Source organism: Schizosaccharomyces cryophilus, assembly GCF_000004155.1.
Source record: "Schizosaccharomyces cryophilus OY26 unplaced genomic scaffold supercont4.6, whole genome shotgun sequence".
Lineage (NCBI taxonomy): Eukaryota > Fungi > Ascomycota > Schizosaccharomycetes > Schizosaccharomycetales > Schizosaccharomycetaceae > Schizosaccharomyces > Schizosaccharomyces cryophilus.
This window is the reverse complement of record NW_013185629.1, coordinates 971,057-990,470: the sequence shown is the minus strand read 5'-3', so window position 1 is coordinate 990,470 and position 19,414 is coordinate 971,057. Positions and strand designations below refer to the sequence as shown.

Sequence of the window (19,414 nt, the reverse complement as noted above, 5' to 3'; positions counted from 1 at the left end):
GGTTCATAGCAACACCACGAGTCTTGGGCCAGCAGTTGCGCTTGACCTTGTACTTGTGATAAGCACGACCGGCCTTAAGCAAGGGCTTGTCGACACGACCACCACCGGCAATGATACCGACGACACCACGAGCGGCAGAAGGGACAACCTTCTTAGAACCAGAGGGCAACTTGACACGGGTCTTGCCAGTGTCAACGTCGTGGCCAACAATGATGACATAGTTACCAGAGGAACGACCCAAAGCACCACGGTCACCAGACTTTTCTTCGACGTTGGAGGCAATGGTACCTTCAGGCATCTCACCGACGGGCAAAACGTTACCAACGGTTAAAGCAGCGTTCTTACCACAGTAGATGAATTGACCAGTGTACATACCTTCAGTAGCAACGAAGGTCTCGACATCAGTACGGTAGTGGTAAGGGTTGCGGAAAGCAACTCTAGCCAAAGGAGCACCACGACCAGGGTCGTGAATGATTTTTTGGACAACACCACGAATGTAGCCGTGACGCTCAGCAAAGTCCAAAGTACGAAGCTGAGCAGCACCCTTACGAAGACGAGTGTGAGCTTGGAAGATACCTCCGCTCTTTCTTTGTGCTCTAATAACACGTCCCATTTTGTTGTTGTTTTTTGTGGTGTTTAAGAGAAACCCGACTTCTGCGTACTAGCAAAAAGTTGTGTTGTGCTGTTTTCAAACCGTGACTGTTGAGCTTTCATTAGGGTAGGGTCTAAGAGTATTTAGAGAGGTGCAAGGATAATTAGCGATGAAAAAGGTAAACAAAACTAACTTTTACCAAGAAAGGATACGAAAACGGTTCAGATTGCGTTTTTATTCTTAATTTATTTCTTATTCTCATCAAAGAGCTGTGCCTTCGTTTCGTATATTCTTCTGCCTGGAGTGGACATCGGACAAAGGTCGGTTTCATCACTTACGTTCACAAAGATCAACTTTGGTAACCTGACAATTTCATTCGCAGCTTTGTTAACAAAAAGATTGCTCTCTTTTTTGTTTTGTAGTGTAAAATCGAATTTTTGTCTCTCTTCATTCTACCTTACAGGGTTTGCGTTTTCGGTTTAATCTCGAAATGAAGCCAGATACCCGCGGTCTTACTAGAGAATTCTGCAAATTAACAAATACCTCATCAAAAACTGCACTCAGTTGGTTAAAACAGTATGACTTTGACATAGATCTTGCTTGCCTTCAGTGGGCTGAAAAGGAATCCAAAGCTGAGGCCGAGAAAAGCATCCACGGGCTATTTGACCAGTTTAAATCTTCCGAGGATGCCGATTTAATTGATTTTGATGGATCTGCCAAGTTGTTTGAGACTTTAGGTGTTTCGTTTGAAGACCCAGAGACGTTGTTGATTTCTTATTTGCTTCAGTCTCCCAATATGGGTGAATTTATACGGGAAAAATTTGTTCAAGGATGTTCTACCCTCTCTATTTCCAACCTGTCCGACCTAAAAAATGCTGTCGACCAAAAGAAATCTCTCTGGAAATCGGATCGTGCGCTCCAAAAAGCCGTCTACATTTACTCATATCCTCTTGCCTGCGATAAAGGAAAAAAGAACCTCAGTACTGGAATTGCTATTGAGCTTTTGCAAGTCCTCTTGAAAGACTTTTTCCCTTTGCTTGATCATTGGGTCGATTTCTTGCAAAATTCACCCATCATGGATCGAGCTTTGCCCAAAGACACTTGGAACGAATTATGGGATTTCTCACTTTATACAAAAGTGTCTCCGGATTGCTCAGATTATGATTTTGAAGGTGCTTGGCCAACTCTTATAGACGAATTTGTTGTTTACTATCGAAAACAGGTTCTGAATCTTTCCGAGTAGTAACATGAATGAATTGTTTTTTTCTTGGTGAAATAGTTTATAAGTCCCTTTCAGTGTGCATAAATATTCCGTGGACTCTATTCCAACTAAAATAAATTGCAATGCATCATCCTCTCTCTGTTTTACTCCTTTTCCATAGCCTTTTTTTCTAGATAACATAAATTAATATTTATTATGATTAATCAAAAAAGTAGGTATTAAATTATAAATTATAAATAATTGATATATGATATCTCAACTTAAGGAAATATACTTAAGAGTAAACTAATAAAAGCAGATTATATACATACAAGGATATGGTCCGTCAAAGAAAGTTAGAAAAAAAGTACAACGAAATTCCTCCATTAAACCTTTTTTATATACAGCATCGAACACATATGTGCTCGAGTCATTATTCCGTTAAACCATCCTCAAATATATCATCATACTTGGGCGGGGGCACCTGAAAAGAAACAGACGGCCATTCATCCAGAGATGGAGAAGATGTATCGACAAATTCCGGGCGGTTGTCAACTAAGAAAGAGGCAGGATTATAAATTGGCGTGCCTTCATATGCACATAGTACCTCACTAGATGGCACACGAGCACAATAGGCAGGTAGTATCGTAGAGTCTTGTGAGCAACGACAAGATAGCAATTGAACGGGGGAATCAATACAAATTTCCAAAAATTTTGCATCACCCATTAATTCCGGAGAATCATTGCAAGAAAAACGGAGCACGGTCCGTAAAGTATGTGTGACTCGAATATTTCGGTAAGTGGTATCAAAATGCACAATATTAGCAGACATATCATGACAACCCGGAATCCGCAATTGATCCAGCATCTCATAGGTATTCCCTCCCAACGACTTCCATTGAGAAAGCAAGCACTCATCACGAGGAGCCGATCGTTCGTACAACAGCAACTGTCTAGTTTTCTCTTTACGACGAATAGTCTGTTGTCGGCAATAATAGTATCTTCGTTCCGTCAAAAACAGACGAATTTTATGAATCCGTATGGCACTAAGAGGAGTAAATTTAAATTGGATAGGTATCAACTGTCCCATAATGAGACATTTCTCTCCCAATTGAATTTCATATTTGAGGCGATCTTCCCAATTTTTCGAAACGAGAATAGGTTCAACAGCAGCGATACTAGAACTACAGGGACTCCGAATAAGTTCTAAACTCACCCGGCCAGTCTTTTTTCCAGAAAAAGTACTACAGCGATCGACAAGGGACTCTAAGTAATAATTTACACTCCCCATATCCATGTGTATAGATTCAGGAAAGGAGCAAGAAATGGGTAACTCAAAATGGTATACGTATTCGCCTGGATAGAAACACTCAGGTGTCCGGGGATAATGATGCTCATCTGTATAAGGAGGGATAATCTTAGACCACACGGCCCCATGACTCGTATTATTTCCTGGGTTGTCAGTGTGAAAAAATAACCAAGAGTGCGATAGGAGACTATGTTCCTCATACGTCTCAAATAACTTAGGAGGAATTCCTTCAGGCCATTCAGTCCTAGCTTTCCCTCGAAGAGTAAGCTGCACCTTACGAAGCTTAACTGGCTTCAATACGTGCAAACAGAGAGATCCGCGTAAAACTGCTGATTTTTCACTTTCAATTTCATTTGAAGTGGTTCCAGGCAAATACAAAACGGGTTCTGCAAGCGCTAATGCAACCCGCAGGCTAGAACATGAAGAAAGCAAAATCCATTCTCGAGCAGGGTAAGTCAAGTTTGTGCATCGAGAAAGCTTCTTCTCTTGATAAATGTGTTTACTTGGGTCCGGCTGAACGGGGCGGTCATTTAGTCGAATGATAGGATCGACCCCAGCAGTGTTTGTAACATATGGGAAAACGTTGTCGTGATGATGACTCCTTAATAGAGGCAAGTACATAAATATATAAACTAAAAATAAAAGTACAAACGTTAAACAACTCTGTAAATTGAAAAGCGAAGCCAACAAGCACCTGCCAGAATTTAATGACAAACTTCAAAAGAAAAAACGTATGTGAGAACTTTCACTGTAAACCGTTTAATTAACAATGTGATAAAAAGTAATTGAATAAAATAAGCCACGGACGAAAAAGACCTTCTGGTATGTTTTTATAATCTACAGTTGTTTTCTTCGTATATAAAAACGTTGTTATATGACACTTCCAGTACAGAATTGAAATCAAGTACTATTTTCTATTCCAATATTTTATCAATAGTCCGGAAAATTGGTGTATTTCCTCAAAAATCGGTATGTAGTGTAGTTTGCAGTATCCAGGTTTATACGTGGTCTATGGTAAGTAGTCTAAAAATAGGTAGCTTTATGAAACTTACTAAACAGGAACCTACTTTACTTTAGAACTTATATAGCAAACTTTATGTCATTCGTTTCATTCGGTTTCGGTGCTTTTCAACTGAATTTGCCTCTTTCATACGTTCAAAGCAAAAACAGTTTTGTCAAGGAAGGAATGATTTGCCTGTATATTACTCAACATAAAGAACTTTGAATATAATATAAAACAAAAAAATCAATTACTTCTCGATAAGTAATAAGCTATCTTATGGAGCTCGTGTTTGAGATTTGGGGTTGATTAGTTCGTATTAGAAGTATTAGCATAATTAAAGCTTTGGTAGATAGTGCAGTTATAATATTCGCATATGTTTTCTTATCATTAGTATTTCATCTCACAACCTTCCAATTGGACAGTTAAGGTCTTTCTTTGGACTTGCTGTAAGCGTTTGTTCATCTCTGAGAAAAATTTATGGGCCTTTTGGCATATTTTTAGCTCATTTTCAGTGCTTGCAATAGTTTCCTTTTGCTCATCCCATCGATGTTGAAACATTTTGCGAAGATCATTCAATGGAACATTCAAAACTTTTCGACTTTCGGTACCTATCCATAAACTCGTATTATGTGAGAATTCTGTTTCTCTTAAAGAACTTTTGATTTTCTCCGATATTTTCAAAGGTAACGCCCGAGGAATATCGTAAATCACATAACCCAGAACGGCAATTCCAGTCAACCCTAGGACTGGAATTAACAAATTTTGCAAGGTTCTGGTTTTAAAAAAATCGAAGAATGAAAGACCAAACTTTTCTACCAAACTTGTAAGAACAGTGAACGATGGAGTCGTTTTGCCCAATACTAAAAGTATCGTACTCACAGATGCACTCCAAGTTCCAAGTCGTTCTGTAAGGTCCAGATCTATAAAGTCCAAGATCCCTAACTCAAAGCGGAAATGCTTTCGTAACTGTAATTGATGTCGACGTACAAACATTTGGTGAGAGCGGAAAACAGGGATCAAGGCATCTGAAAAGTTCTCCTTCATATTTTCTTGAATATGTTGAACGGTTTCACTGGTTCTCGCTCTAGCAAACTCTTCCGATTCCAAAAGCATTTCCTCAAGGTATTGTTGCATAGCGTTTCTGACAGAAACGCCATAATTATAGGCAAACAAGAATCCAGAATATTTCACACTAGAGAATGAATTGAGGTTTTCAATTGCCGTTTCAAGCTGAATATGTGCATGCTGCATTACGGACTGCACAGTAGACTCCACTAGAGCTTCGGCTTTCTGATAAACTTGCGATTCTTGATGCTTTGATGTTCGAAACTTCGGTGATAGATCTGAAATTTTGCTATGTAGGAAACCCAAATCTCTATCCATACATTTTATATTGTAATCGCAAATACCCGTTAAATCCGAAAGCAATCCGACTAGGTACTTTCGAACGGGAGCCAATTTTGACTTGGAACGATTTTCTAAAATAAAGGTTCGTAAGGCATTCTCCATTTGAAAGAATGATGAGTAAATTGGATTATCCTTTTGGCTTGCATCCGCAGCGATTCGGCAGCTTACAAAATGAACTAAATCTTTAGCATCAGCATATGTTTCCGGTGAGAGACTTTGAATTTGATCCAAAATAAGACGTTTGCATCTTTCTTTGTCTCTAATATTGTCAAATTTGTTGATAATAATGAATATATGTGACTTTTCAGTAGAAGCATTTTTTAAAAACTCTGTTGCTGAAAGAGTAAAGTGATTCTCTGCATTTACGACAAACACAACAACATCGATTTCTTCTTGGCAAGCAAATACCGATGTAGTTTTCATCGAATCAGTATTCAAACCTGGAGCATCAATAAGGGCAATGTCCGTGATCCCATTATGTAGCAAACTTTCATAAGCTGGCCGTCCATCATCTATGTAAACCTTCAGCATCGACCAGTGTTCAGTCTCATAAACAAGTCTTTTCAAATCTTCAATAGGAAACACCACATAAGTAGAAGGGTCCGTAAATGAATACGTTTTACCATGTGGCACAGCGTGAACGCAATCCTTCTTATCATTGAATTCTGCATCTAAAACTTCGCAAAATACTTCTGTGCATGGCTGCTGGTCTTCTGGGAGAATATCGCGATGAACAAGTGCATTACAAAGAGTAGATTTACCAGCATTTAGGTCTCCCGTTATTAAAACTTTCGACGATGTATCTTCCACTCTTGAAAACAGGGAAAAAAGGTGCTTATTAACTCTTTCAAAATACACCTTCAATAAGGATTCATGCGCTTCTGAACCAAGCCTGCCGATGATTATTTCATCAGCCTCAGATTTAGCATGCAAAGCCAAGTCAAGGGTTAAAATACTCATCTTCGGAAGCTCGACCTCGAATATTTCATTAGAAAATGTTGATTTTGCTTGCTCAGAGGACCTCCAAACGCTGTGGAATATGCAATTCTGCATGCTCACGTATTCATTCAACTCGCTTAGGAGATCCTGTAACACGTAAATTGAACGCAACAAAACATTTTTGTTCTGATTGTACTCGAATTGCTGACGATTCGTTTCATCTTTGTACCTTTGGATGCTTATCCCGTTCAAATCTTTCTGTTTGCTTAATTTGACATCTTCTGATACCGACGAGGCAGAATGTTTATTGGTGTTCTGGGAAGTCTTTTCCGACATTAAATAACAATATAAACGTCTATATACTCAGTTTTTTTTTTACCAATTAGACATATAATTAAAGGCACTCGTGACTTGTTGTTTACTAGTGGAATTCTTTTACTTTTCTATAGGCTTATATAATATTAGCCTTCGGTATTCTAATTATATCTTGGTTAGTAAGTATTGTTCTCATGAAGATGAAAAAAGAAATCATTGTATTAGAGAGTATTAACAACGATAAACACAACGAAATAAATAAATTGTACACTAATACTACTATTATAACAGATGGTCAACCAAAAAACTAAGTACAGCTCTGAACAGTAATGGGCAGAGGTTTATGTTCTCATGCATAGAATTAGCTGCTGGGTTTCATCGCCGAAGCCAATTCATCGGACAAACTCCTTAAAACATTAGCATACGTTTCTTCTAGTTGCAAACGAGCAGTATCTTCATTAAATGGGTATGACGATCTTGGAGATGCTCTTACACCAGCAGACTTAACGGTCCAATACAAGTCGCTAACAGAATCCGGATCAGCTATAAAAGATTTAAGTCTCCGATTCAAATCCTTATGACGCTGAGAAAATGAGCGTTGGGCAGCATCGGGTACTTTAGAAGGGAAGGATTCTTGTTTCGGAAAGATGTCTTCTGAAAATGATGTGGGAGGAGAAACATAGGTAGACGGGCTATCCGAAGACGCTACATTAAAGGATTTATCTTGGTACGTATCAAAATCATGGGATCCTGGCGTACTGGGCTCTCCACTTCCACTTATTAAGTCTGGAGTGAAATTCTCGTCGTTCTTTTCAGATTCGGATACGAGGGATGACTGATACAAGCTAAACATAGAGTCCTCGCCAGATGCATTGTTTTCTTTTGATTCATCATGATCATCATCTTCATTATTAATGATAATCTGGCCAAAACTTTCTTCTGGTAAGGCTTTGCGCTTAATCCTGAAGGGCGAAGTAATTGTCTCTGATGATTCTTCAATACTACTATCGTTTACAGAAATAGGGGGGAGACTTGAAAATTTAGAAAACAAAAGTTGATTTTGGTCATTGAAAATACTTTTTTGGATCAAATTGGAATCATCATTAGCATCCTGAATTGTCGGAGACGCCGGCGCAGAAGAGGAATAAAGAGGTTGCACTTCACCTTCCTTTTTTGTAGCTAACTCCAAAGAAACTGAATGTCGGATGGCTTGAGGAATAAACTGATCATTGTGGGAAATCAATGACGAGGGTATTCGTTTTTCGTCAGAGTGATTTTTATTTGAATTTGGCTGAGATTTCCTATCGGCCAGTTTAGATCCAGAGCTAGCAGAAGAATTAGGACTTTTAGATAGGTGGTCTTGTAAATCAATCATTTCCCGCTGCAGTGAATGACTTTCTTCACTTAAGGTTGGAGCAGGGCACGAAAGAGGCCGATCAGAATCGGGATCTAAAGACACCGGTGAAATTATTTTTAGAGCGCCAGTGGACAATGCTCGTTTTAAAGGAGATGACGCTTTATCCGGAAATTTTGGAGTAGGAGCAATCATGCCATGATTGTGAAACAATTGCTCGTCATCTTCCTGATCTTCTGTTTCACTCCCGTCATTATTATCATGTTCCTTGTAGTCGGAAGAAACTGCATCCTGAAAGTCTCTTTCTGAATCGGAATTAACAACATCAGTAGGCGGAAGGGAGGAATGAGTGGAAGTTTGTTGAACTTCAGTAAGAGCAGTATTATTTTCATCATCATCATCAATAGCATCTCCACCATTTATTGACTCATCATCCGAAGAAGTATCATTACTCGTGGAAAACTCAATTTCCAACCCATTTTCTGCCATTGCACGATTTACCATGGCTTCATAGTCATTCTCTGACGAAATGTCATCCATGTCAGGATCCGTAGTAGGCTTTATGGGGCAATTAAAAGCGACCCGCTTCACACGGACTCTAGCTACATCATCGCTTTTGCTTGTAGATGAGGCCAAAGACGGAGCAGGAAGAGCATTTCCGGAACTAGAAGTATCGGAATTTTTGTATTTGTTTTGGCGTGCTAAACGCTCACTAGGTGTTTCTATATATTCTGCGGGTAAATAGCCAATATCAGAGTTTCTGCATATTTTTACAAGCCACCAGTAACTGTTCGAATCATCCAAAAGCATCATCATATCGCCTTTTTCAGCAGTAACTTGTCCTTCCACAGTAGCTTCAAAACGACGAATAGCATAAACAAAATTTATATCGATTATTTCTTCACTAATAGAGGGAGACGAGCTTAATTCAGCTTCATACAGAGTCAACGCTTCTTCTTCATCGATTAACTCATCATCCTCATCCGAGTTTAGGTTCTCTAACTCGAATAATTCGTCGTAGTCCTCGTCCAGATCATAGTTCATTGAGGAATTAAATAGAGGCTCTTGATTCGTTGACGACGGATAAGAAGCGCCCCCAATTTCGTTTTCATCGTCATATTGTATTCCAGCGAGATCTTGGTCAACGGAGGACCCTGAAACATTAGGCAGATTCGAAGGCATTTCTTCATGGTTTTCAACCTGTTGCTCAATTATATGAAGGCTATCGGACGAAGGAGCTGTTGGAACTTCTACCATGATGATAGGAGAGTTATATCACAAAATGCCAATCGGCAGCAAGAAGAAGACTTGGGTTTTAAAATGCTTTTTAAGGAGTTTCTAGCCGAACAAAAATAAAGGAAATGAGTATCAAGGCACGTTTATCAACTTATGTTTTTAACACACAGAGACCGAATTTTTATGATTTTTAATTTGAAAACAATTTTTCTTAAGAATTTCCCTCCTTGCTATTTTCATCCCAAAAGTATTAAGACGGGCGAAATCGTAATTTCTATTACCCAGTAAGTCGCGTGCTAAAGACACGTAGGTCTGAACATATGAAAATGATTAGGCCGAGATCAGCACTGATTTGCGTATTACGCTAGAAATATTGTCTTAGTGAAATAGATTGTATGATACTTTCTGAGAGGTAGTGGGAATTGGATAAAACCAAAACGGAAATGAATTAATCAAGAGTAAAAAAATTTACTCGAAGAATCGAGGTTCTTATTGGGACCCATTTCTGAGATAAAGTGTTGATGGCACATATTGAACGAGCAAAGTAAACAAACACAAGATTTGCCATCCTTTTCTCAAACTAGCCGGTGCTCCAGTCCGAAGTTTAATTGTTATTATTATTTTTAATTATTATTATTGATGGGGTCCTCTATTTGTTTACTACCATGTTGCCATGGAGCCTTAGGAAGAGGTATTATTCAGATCGATGACCTCTCCATTGGTTGCATACCAGTGGACAAACCGAACGATCCTTTAATATTTATAACTTCCATAATATTTTTATCTTCATATGAATTTGTCCATAGAAGATCGATCGATCAGTATCATCTTAGTAAGAAACCGCTTTCAACAAATTCCAAGTTAGCATAGGTGCATTTCATGAAATAAAATAGCAATTCGCTTTTGTTGTAATTAAGAATATCGAACGAAGTTGTAACTTGCAAAAAAAAAAAAACACTTAAGCTGATACATTGCATTTTAAAGTGTTGCCAGCTAATTCTCATAGAAATAAATAAAGCAAGATCGAACCTTTTCAAACTCTTAGACTTGCATTCATATGAGTATACCAACATTTCTAGCTTACTGAAATTGATGCTGTTCAAACAACTTGCTGTTTTAAGCAATGCAATACATTTCAGGATCATATTCATACGCCAAAGGTCCCACCCGACTTCCGTCTAGCGTAAATTCTTTAAGGCTTGGTTTTTCCCAAGCCCATTTATTCAAATATTTCTCATTTAATTCTCGTAACATACAGCCAACACTGTATTTTCCCAAAACAGGGAAAAATTTGAAGCCATGTCCTGAACCCCCAGTACACACAAACAGGTTTTTATATTTGGAGTGAAAGTCGAAAACAAAATCGGCATCTGCTGTATCCGTGTAATAGCATATTCTTGTCCTCGAAAAAGGTCTTTGACTTATTTGCTTTCCGTATACAGAGCATACGCAATTGCGAAGTTCATCTTCAGCCTCTTTTGGGAGAGTGACAGACGACACAGGAACGAAAGGGGGAACGGATTCTTTCTTGTCTTTCTTTAAATCTACTGTTCTCGTGAACCCGAAACCATGCCTAGCGAACTTTAAAAGGCCATCTCGAGTTGGCGGAAAGCTGTAAAACCCTGTTTCGAAATCTAATAGAACAGGGTAATTTTGGTACCTGACTCGTTCTTCCTCAGTCAGTTGAACATAACCGACGGGTTGACCTACTGCCAACAGTCGTGTTTGCTGCTTCGGAAGAAGGGACGCCGTCCATGCTCCAGTTGCAAGAACAATCAAGTCAGCAACCTTCTTCTCGTCGGCCAATGTTTTGACGCCAACAACCGTGTCACCTTGGGTCAATAGTTCTTGCACGGTCCCATGGGGACCGCAGACAAAGGTGACGCCTTGTTGAACGAGGTAATTTGTGACAGACTTTACGGTTTGTTCCGCATCAGCCCAACCGGATAATTGATTTACATACCCTTTTTGATGGTTTCTCAATTTATTGTGCCAGGTAGGATACAAACTGCGGATATCCTCAGTAGTATGGATTTTCGTACAAGGCGTGCCCATTGCGGACAGGTTATTGAAACTAGCATCTCGATACATTGAGTCATTCGGACCAAGGAGAAGAATTCCAGAGGGATAAAAATGATTTTTAAAGAGAGGATGATTGCGCCAGCCTTTCATCGCCTCCATACCCATAACGCAGTAGGTCATATCTGCATAGTCAGGACGGATAATTCTGTTTGCATCCACAGAGGAGCCATCTACAACTGGTGGAACAGCGCGATCCAAAATGGTAATGTTGTAGCCTCCACGTTTGGTCAACTCTAAAGCTGTCGAAAGACCAAAGACACCAGCGCCGATAATAAGAACATCCATGAGGTCTATGGTAAAACTATATTCAAACCGTAATTTACTTTGAAGTTTTTTCTTGCTGAAACAAACAAATGGAAAAATAAAAAGTACGAACCTTTCGTATAACAAAAAAGACAAGAGGCGAAAGAAAAAACGAGTAAATGCCAAGGATATAATTTCAAGATAAGATAGATAACAATCGTATGGACGTACCTTATTCCTTTTAAGCACTTGTTTTACATAAAGCTACGTTGCAAAAAACAGAGTCTAGTTAGAAAAGAAACTACCGTATATATGAAAAAAAACGTAACAAAAACATTAATGTCTTCCAATTGGTATCAATAAGTATGAAACAAAGTACAAAATGTTCTACAGTCTCATTGCTTTCAATTGAATGCGCCGACTCCGCTATTGATTGCTTTCTAATGATGCTGCTACTACTATACCTGAAAGATGACTTCGCTACAGTTGTTTCATGGTGTTTTGTTTATAACAGCGTTGGGTTACACTCGAATTTCTTAAAACGATATAGAGGGAAACAAGGTAGCGGAACTTAATTTACGAAACCTAACAAACTTGGGCTTCATGCGTTACCATCCAAACACCACGTACTTAACTTCTCCCAAACACAAAACACCAAAATAAACAAAGTCAGATGGGCAATTGCTTATCTTGTTGCAACAGTATGAGGGCAATATATATATATATGATGCTAACAAGGGACAAGAATCTAAAGATGAACAGTACGAGCCTTTACTGGCAGATCGAGAAAGAGAAGCTGTAGCAGATTTGTTAAATTTCTTGGAAGACGTAAGGGAGAGATTTGGATGAAGAGATTGATTAACGAATTGGTGTAGAGAAATGAAGTGAATTTCTATAGCGAAGAACCATTAAGGGCGCTAACAATTCTTGCGTACTCTGACAACATTGATCTTCAGCGATCAGCAGCGCTGGCTTTTGCAGAAATTACCGAGAAAGGTATTTAGCATGCGATTAAATCGCTTTTGTGATTGCTTGAATAAACGACTCACATGTATAGATGTTCGTGAAGTGGATCGTGAAACCATTGAACCCGTTTTGTTTTTATTACAAAGTCCTGACGCCGAGATCCAACGAGCTGCAAGTGTTGCTTTAGGCAATTTGGCTGTAAATGCCGAGAATAAGGCCCTTGTGGTTAAACTAAACGGCTTGGATCTCTTAATTCGCCAAATGATGTCTCCCCATGTCGAGGTTCAGTGTAATGCAGTGGGATGCATCACCAACTTGGCTACGTTAGACGAAAACAAATCAAAAATTGCTCATTCTGGCGCCCTTGGACCTCTAACTCGACTTGCGAAGAGCAAGGATATACGTGTGCAGAGAAATGCCACTGGTGCATTGCTTAACATGACCCACTCTTGTAAGTCTTCCTCATACACCCCTTTGCTTCTGATTCTTATATCATCTTTGTAAACCTGCTTGTAGCTAACTTAATATCCTAGATGAAAATCGTCAACAACTCGTCAACGCTGGAACCATACCTGTTCTCGTTTCCTTACTTCCCAGCCTAGACGCCGATGTTCAATATTATTGTACAACTTCCATCAGCAATATCGCTGTAGATGCCATTCACCGTAAAAAACTTGCTCAAAGCGAACCCAAGTTGGTCCGCTCTCTTATCCAACTCATGGATACTGCTAGTCCAAAAGTTCAATGCCAGGCTGCTTTAGCTTTGCGTAATCTTGCTTCTGATGAGCGCTACCAAATTGAAATTGTCCAAAGCAATGCCTTGCCCTCTTTACTACGTTTACTCCGTTCTTCTTATCTTCCTTTAATCCTTGCATCTGTGGCATGCGTTCGAAATATATCTATCCATCCCCTCAACGAATCCCCTATCATAGATGTTGGTTTTCTTCGCCCTTTAGTGGACTTGCTCTCTTGTACCGAAAATGAAGAAATCCAATGTCATGCCGTGTCCACCCTACGCAATTTAGCAGCTAGCTCAGAACGAAACAAACGTGCTATTATTGAAGCCAATGCTATTCAAAAGCTTCGTGACTTAATATTAGATGCTCCAGTCAGCGTCCAAAGCGAAATGACTGCTTGTCTTGCCGTGTTGGCTCTTAGCGATGAATTTAAATCGTATTTGTTAAATTACGGTATATGTAATGTCCTTATCCCTTTGACAGATTCTATGTCAATTGAAGTTCAAGGAAATTCTGCTGCTGCTCTAGGTAACCTTTCTTCAAATGTTGATGACTATGGCCAGTTTATTGAGTGTTGGGATTCTCCAGCGGGTGGAATTCACGGTTACCTTGTTCGATTTTTGAGTAGTGAAGACTCTACCTTTGCTCATATCGCCGCTTGGACGATTGTGCAATTACTGGAGGCTGGAGGTATGTTTTATTTTCCCTTTTTTTTATTTCTAACTCAATTAGTTCCTCGATTAACTGCATTCATTCAATCAAGCGACGATATCATAGAACTCTTGAATGATATAGTTTCCCGAGACGTGAATAATGGAGAATATGAAGACGGTGAAGGAGATGTCATTTTACTGTCGGGTCGAGCACTGCATCTAATAGAGCAAGACGCTGATGCTTAATCGCTCTTACAGGCAACATACATACTTCTATATGTATTTTTCATCAACATTCTTTATCTCGTCATTCATCTGTTAATTTTTTAATAACCGTCTTTTTTCAAATATTAAATATTAGATACTAACTAGAACCTAATGATTTGATTCTATTTTACTAATGAAATTATTGTTAACTTCTTATCCAATTATTCAAGATCAAGTAATGGTTGTATATATATATATGTTTTTTTTCTTTTACGTGCATATAAGCTACATTAATTTAAAAGACAGGAATGTCTATAAAAGAATTAGTAATTAACATAATGCCCAAAAATGAAATTGTACATAAAACAACATCTAAATAATCTAAAACAGGTATAGCCATACTCTATTCTCTCTAATGCTTCTTTTTTACTGATTTAAATTTTCCAAAAAACCTTGTCAAAAAATTCCCTTTTGAGGATTTCTTCCTAGAACTCTTCTTCAGGTTCGAAGATTGCTGTTTATTGTGGGTTTCTGGCTGATGCCTAACTGCTGAGTTAAGTTCCCGTGGTCGTATATCTTTTGAATCTGGAATATGCGATTCCGCAGCTTGAGAAGATAAATTTAGCGGTTCTGAACGACTGTATACTGGTTCAATTTGAACATTAGAGACGCCACTTTGTGAAGGTATTTTTTCTTGCTCAGGAAGATTTTCTTCTTGAATATGAGCGACATGCGGCGTCGAAGCAGACGCAAGAGGAACAGTCGTTGAAAATTGCGAACCGGAATCATTGGGGTTACTTTTTGAATCGACTGCAACAGACGGTAATGAGGTAACTTCGGAAGGAATTTGAGATTCAGCGCTTGTCGCAGTTATCGATTTCTCCGCTGTGTGTTCTTGATTAGCAGCAGTAGAATCGACAGGTTCTTCAATAAGAGGAATAGCCGGTTGAAAATTTGGTACTAAATTTAAGAGTACACAATCGGGAAAGCTTTGATGAATATTGAATGAAGTCAATTTTGACATAATTTCCGGCCAGTGATTTATTAATCCTTCGACAATTCTAGCTTCCAATCTCGCTTTCTCCGTCTCAAAATGCATGAGGTTATTGAAATCTGAGGATCGGTTGGATTTCGAAAGATCCGTAATGGAATTCCCTAATAATAGTGGGCCGAAAATAATTCCCAATGCTTCAGATTTCATTAAACTGGAATCTTTGACGTTTTCCATTGTTGCTTCAAGTTCTTGTGTTCGTAGTGAAACCTGCCGCAAAAGAGCCATGAGACTGCAAAGCAGAGAAAAGCGGACTATAGAGTCTATTTGAGCAATAGCAAAGGCGATCAACTCAGCCCACACATCTGATGGTAAAGATGACGATTCGTCTAAAAACAAAGGAACTAACATGTTTAACACATCCTTCGTTCCCAAAAGTCCTCCTGGTAAAAGCATTATAAAACGCTTAAGTACACCGCCGATATCGATACTCGTAGGGAACCCGATTCTCTGAAATATGCTGGAGGTCTCATCAAGCCAATAATGGGGAGGAGATGAATAATGCCTCATTATGGCTTTAATAATCGGGCCTGAACCACTTATTCGAAAAATCCCCGGTACATGAAGAGCATTTATTGACAAGGTATATATGCACTGTGCAAAAACATGGGGAAGTAATAAAGGAAATGGAGCCAGCTCATTCGTTTGAAAAAAAAACTTGCAGAGGTCTTCAGCATAGTTATTACTCAAATCTTCCACGGACTTGCCGAAAACGGTATCGAGGGGAGGAGGTTGTTGGACGGTACCACGATGAGAAAATTTGAAGTAGTTGGTCAAAGAGCGACGATGAATCCCTGGAGACTGCTTTTTTGGAGAATAGGAGGAGGAAGGACGGCGTAGAAGGGAAGATAAGCTAGCTCTGCCCAAGGAGTGTTTGGAAGGGCTGCGTTTAGGGGAATCTTGAGTTGGACTTGAAAAAAGGTTCATAGAAGTCCTTGAGTTAGGAGAAAAATCTTCGGAATTGTTTGCATTTTTAGATGGAGATTGTTGTGGGGTAGAAAAAAAGAGGTCTTGGGAAGGTAAGATAGAGGAAACGGGTCTCCTAGAAGGTGTATGAAAAGATTCATCAAAATGTTTTTCAAGAACAGCTGGTTCTTGGACGTATACGCCTGCTTGTTCCTTATCCAGAGACATCTCCGGTACAAAAGGAAGGTTTTTAGGAGTACTCTTAAGCTTTGTGGGGGATCCTGAAGGAGTTACATAACCATCATCGTGGCTTTGGTGAAGGGTTTCATCAAATGAATTCAATTTATCAAAGGTATCATCCTGGATATAGTAACTGAACCGATTCCCTTTCGATTGATTAGCCACCTCCTCTAGGTTCTTCTTTGGAAGATTGTAGGTATTGAATAGATTTTGATACCTTCTCAAGTGCTCTTTTCGGAGCTCATTGTATTTCTCTTGTTCTTGTTCTTTTTGAAGTAAACTCGTTGAAGCCCAAGGCATGGTTTGCTCTTCTCTGACCGACGGTTTGGGTACATTCGAGGTACTGGAGTTGGTTTCAGTAATTGTTTCAAGAGGGTTTTCATTTGTTTCCGTTTCGCCGTGAAGATTCGCAGATGGGCCCGACCCATGTTTTACCGTCGAGGATCGAAATAGCATGTTCCGAGTTTCGACATAGGACAGAGTTTAGACAAAAGAAAGCTAATACGCTCTCTTAAAGAGCTTTAAATTATTGAATTAGACTTTGATAGGGAGTTCTCAACGTCTTATGTTCCAAATAAATAGAAGAGAGAGAAGTAGGCAGTCAACAGAAAATATTCGTTACTTTGAGTCCAAATATTGCTGAAGTAACAATAAACAAACACATAGTTAGAGCAAGCTGTAAGAGCGTTTGGCAAGTTTTTTGAGTATAAAAAGATTGAAACGATGAAAAAAGACAAGAGTACAGGGAGCTTTTTGGTTTATGCACATACTAGGAGTTTGTGACCTTCTTCATATAATTGCTATGCATGATTAAGGGCTACGATATTACGAGATCTGGCCAGTGGAAACAAGTATGTTCATTCTATGCAATTATTAGGAGATTCCATTTATGCTCATCACACTTGTTTTCACTGGTTGCGGGAACTGTTGCATTTGGTGGATTCACTCGATAGAATGGGAACAAGTCCGAAGGCGTCCGCTTGGTCGCTTGTGCAGGCGAAAAAGGAGTTCAAGCTTTCGTCGCCAGAACCTTGAGGATTGAGGATGCTCAGGAAACGTGGAGAACTCGTATGAAGAGCACATCTTCATCTGTTATCCAGTGAGAAGCGGCTGGTAAGGCCTTGAAGGTTAATTTGTAGATGCAGAGAAAATAAATTGCAAAAAAAAGCCTCCCTTCATTCGCAGTACAATGATTTGTAGATCATCAACATACCAGCAAGGTATTGTTCCTCATGATAACATTTCTAGTAAAAGCTGAAAAAGCTGTTTTATGGCCAGTAGAGATAGTCCACAAAGCTATAGCAATAACGGAAAATGTAAGTAGAAAACAGCATGACTGACCCTCTCAATTCACCATTTATGAATTGCGAATCAACATGTACCCAAGACTCTGTAGTTTACTACGATACTAGGCAGAACTACTTTATGAAACAATCTATACAATTCTGAGAAATATTTATTTCATTTCGTACGTCTATTTTTTAGATCAAAGTGTTACCAAAATGAAAGTGAAGGTCTATAAGAGTCAAAACACTTAGTCGCGGGCAGCAGTGTAGGCAACCAAGTCAACAACACGGCGAGAGTAACCGTATTCGTTGTCGTACCAAGAGACGAGCTTGACGAATTGGGGAGAGAGTTGGATACCAGCGGTGGCATCGAAGATAGAGGAGTGGGTGTCACCGATGAAGTCAGCAGAGACAACAGCGTCTTCGGTGTAGCAAAGAACACCCTTGAGGGGGCCCTCAGCAGCAGCCTTGACAGCCTTCTTGATGTCTTCATAAGTAGTGGGCTTGGCGAGCTTGCAGGTCAAGTCAACAACGGAAACATCAGAGGTAGGGACACGGAAGGCCATACCGGTAAGCTTACCGTTGAGGGCAGGGATGACCTTGCCGACAGCCTTAGCAGCACCGGTGGAGGAGGGGATGATGTTATCACCGGCGGTACGGCCACCACGCCAGTCCTTACGGGAAGGACCGTCGACAGTCTTTTGGGTGGCAGTGGTAGCGTGGACAGTGGTCATCAAACCTTCTTCAATACCGAAGGTGTCGTTGATAACCTTAGCCAAGGGAGCCAAGCAGTTGGTGGTGCAAGAGGCGTTGGAGACAACCTTCTCTTCGGGCTTGAAGTCCTCGGTGTTGACACCAACAACGTACATGGGAGCATCCTTAGAAGGAGCAGAGATGATGACACGCTTAGCACCACCCTTCAAGTGAGCGGAAGCAGTCTCATTGGTGGTGAAAACACCAGTGGATTCGATGACATAGTCAGCGCCAGCGGAGGCCCACTTGATGTTGGCGGGTTCCTTCTCGTTGAAGACGGTGATGGCTTGGCCGTCAATGACCAACTTGTTGTCCTTGATGGCAACTTCACCTTCATAGCGACCGTGGGTGGAGTCGTACTTGAACATGTAAGCCATGTACTCGAGGTCAATGAAGGGGTCATTGACAGCAACGACTTGGATAGTCTTAGCTTGAAGAGCGTTACGGAGGACAATACGTCCAATACGACCGAAACCGTTAATACCAACTTGAGGAATTGCCATGATTCTAAACAGAAATGTTAGTGATGAGTTCTACAAGGCAAGAACAAAGCGAAAATAAAAAAAAGTTAGAAATGAAAACAAAAATCAAACCAAATATGACTGGCGATTTTCGTTCCAACACCTTTTTATTTTCTTAATGTTTTTCTTTTTTCTTTTTAACTTACACAAATGAGATTTTCTTTTGTTTGTGATGAATAATAGTGGCAGCACATGCCTCTATTTATAATATTTCGCTCCATAAGAAATTGCCGACGAGACCGGCTGTCAGGCGAAAAGATCCGTTTCACTAAGCTTCCGTTTCATCACATGGAAGTTCTTCAAATTTTCCATCTGATCAAATCGTATGCTTCGGTCGGTACCATCCGGACCTGCCACGTAAGCAAAGGAAAGGTGATCGTTTTCTTCGCAACGGGGAAAACGAGACAGAAAAG

The 19,414-nt window shown here is 39.7% G+C and overlaps 9 protein-coding genes across 11 annotated transcripts in view; 2 read left to right on the top strand and 7 right to left on the bottom strand.

Moving 5' to 3' along the window:
- The window catches only part of SPOG_01306 (60S ribosomal protein K5), a gene marked incomplete at its 3' end in the record, with an annotated part of 1,910 nt that extends 703 nt beyond the window's left edge, over positions 1 to 1,207 (bottom strand). Inside the window, exon 1 of one of the 3 annotated variants that reach the window (XM_013169578.1) lies at positions 47 to 1,207. In XM_013169578.1, the coding sequence (XP_013025032.1) occupies positions 47 to 613 (567 nt within the window). In that variant the 5' untranslated portion in view covers positions 614 to 1,207. The remainder of the gene's footprint in view (positions 1 to 46) is intronic. The other 2 variants (XM_013169577.1, XM_013169579.1) reach the window with 2 other exon arrangements.
- SPOG_01305 (neddylation protein Dcn1) lies at positions 1,083 to 1,878 on the top strand (the record flags this gene model as incomplete). The annotated part of the gene is made up of 2 exons (XM_013169576.1): positions 1,083 to 1,834; positions 1,872 to 1,878. 2 exons carry the CDS (start codon positions 1,083 to 1,085, stop codon positions 1,876 to 1,878), a joined length of 759 nt encoding a protein of 252 aa, XP_013025030.1.
- A 107-nt stretch (positions 1,879 to 1,985) lies between these two features.
- Positions 1,986 to 4,223, bottom strand: SPOG_01304 (arrestin Aly1). The gene has a single exon (XM_013169575.1). It carries the CDS (start codon positions 3,721 to 3,723, stop codon positions 2,227 to 2,229), a length of 1,497 nt encoding a protein of 498 aa, XP_013025029.1. The 5' UTR covers positions 3,724 to 4,223; the 3' UTR covers positions 1,986 to 2,226.
- Positions 4,149 to 6,865, bottom strand: SPOG_01303 (fusion GTPase). Its single transcript, XM_013169574.1, has one exon. It carries the CDS (start codon positions 6,785 to 6,787, stop codon positions 4,493 to 4,495), a length of 2,295 nt encoding a protein of 764 aa, XP_013025028.1. The 5' UTR covers positions 6,788 to 6,865; the 3' UTR covers positions 4,149 to 4,492.
- Positions 6,866 to 6,968: 103 nt separating this feature from the next.
- Positions 6,969 to 9,638, bottom strand: SPOG_01302 (tip elongation aberrant protein Tea4). The gene has a single exon (XM_013169573.1). The coding sequence runs from the start codon at positions 9,375 to 9,377 to the stop codon at positions 7,128 to 7,130; it is 2,250 nt and encodes a 749-aa protein (XP_013025027.1). The 5' UTR covers positions 9,378 to 9,638; the 3' UTR covers positions 6,969 to 7,127.
- Positions 9,564 to 12,148, bottom strand: SPOG_01301 (L-pipecolate oxidase). Its single transcript, XM_013169572.1, has one exon. The coding sequence runs from the start codon at positions 11,721 to 11,723 to the stop codon at positions 10,473 to 10,475; it is 1,251 nt and encodes a 416-aa protein (XP_013025026.1). The 5' UTR covers positions 11,724 to 12,148; the 3' UTR covers positions 9,564 to 10,472.
- Positions 12,149 to 12,315: 167 nt separating this feature from the next.
- Positions 12,316 to 14,465, top strand: SPOG_01300 (vacuolar protein Vac8). The gene is made up of 6 exons (XM_013169571.1): positions 12,316 to 12,382; positions 12,427 to 12,509; positions 12,557 to 12,677; positions 12,739 to 13,098; positions 13,181 to 14,074; positions 14,117 to 14,465. Exons 1-6 carry the CDS (start codon positions 12,355 to 12,357, stop codon positions 14,281 to 14,283), a joined length of 1,653 nt encoding a protein of 550 aa, XP_013025025.1. The 5' UTR covers positions 12,316 to 12,354; the 3' UTR covers positions 14,284 to 14,465.
- Positions 14,466 to 14,553: 88 nt separating this feature from the next.
- Positions 14,554 to 17,118, bottom strand: SPOG_01299 (rho-type GTPase activating protein Rga6). Its single transcript, XM_013169570.1, has one exon. It carries the CDS (start codon positions 16,895 to 16,897, stop codon positions 14,657 to 14,659), a length of 2,241 nt encoding a protein of 746 aa, XP_013025024.1. The 5' UTR covers positions 16,898 to 17,118; the 3' UTR covers positions 14,554 to 14,656.
- Positions 17,119 to 17,884: 766 nt separating this feature from the next.
- Positions 17,885 to 19,224, bottom strand: SPOG_01298 (glyceraldehyde-3-phosphate dehydrogenase Tdh1). Its single transcript, XM_013169569.1, has 2 exons — positions 19,148 to 19,224; positions 17,885 to 18,987 (listed from the first exon to the last, which is right to left on the bottom strand). Exon 2 carries the CDS (start codon positions 18,981 to 18,983, stop codon positions 17,976 to 17,978), a length of 1,008 nt encoding a protein of 335 aa, XP_013025023.1. The 5' UTR covers positions 18,984 to 18,987; positions 19,148 to 19,224; the 3' UTR covers positions 17,885 to 17,975.
- Between the last annotated feature and the right edge of the window lie 190 nt (positions 19,225 to 19,414).

Bases quoted from the DNA above. Each gene is read 5' to 3' on its own strand.
- SPOG_01304 (XM_013169575.1), bottom strand. From the start codon at position 3,723: ATGTACTTGCCTCTATTAAGGAGTCATCATCACGACAACGTTTTCCCA.
- SPOG_01303 (XM_013169574.1), bottom strand. From the start codon at position 6,787: ATGTCGGAAAAGACTTCCCAGAACACCAATAAACATTCTGCCTCGTCG.
- SPOG_01302 (XM_013169573.1), bottom strand. From the start codon at position 9,377: ATGGTAGAAGTTCCAACAGCTCCTTCGTCCGATAGCCTTCATATAATT.
- SPOG_01301 (XM_013169572.1), bottom strand. From the start codon at position 11,723: ATGGATGTTCTTATTATCGGCGCTGGTGTCTTTGGTCTTTCGACAGCT.
- SPOG_01300 (XM_013169571.1), top strand. From the start codon at position 12,355: ATGGGCAATTGCTTATCTTGTTGCAACA. The intron at 12,678-12,738 runs GTATTTAGCATG...TCACATGTATAG, and splicing joins TGCAGAAATTACCGAGAAAG to ATGTTCGTGAAGTGGATCGT. The intron at 13,099-13,180 runs GTAAGTCTTCCT...TTAATATCCTAG, and splicing joins GCTTAACATGACCCACTCTT to ATGAAAATCGTCAACAACTC.
- SPOG_01299 (XM_013169570.1), bottom strand. From the start codon at position 16,897: ATGCTATTTCGATCCTCGACGGTAAAACATGGGTCGGGCCCATCTGCG.
- SPOG_01298 (XM_013169569.1), bottom strand. From the start codon at position 18,983: ATGGCAATTCCTCAAGTTGGTATTAACGGTTTCGGTCGTATTGGACGT.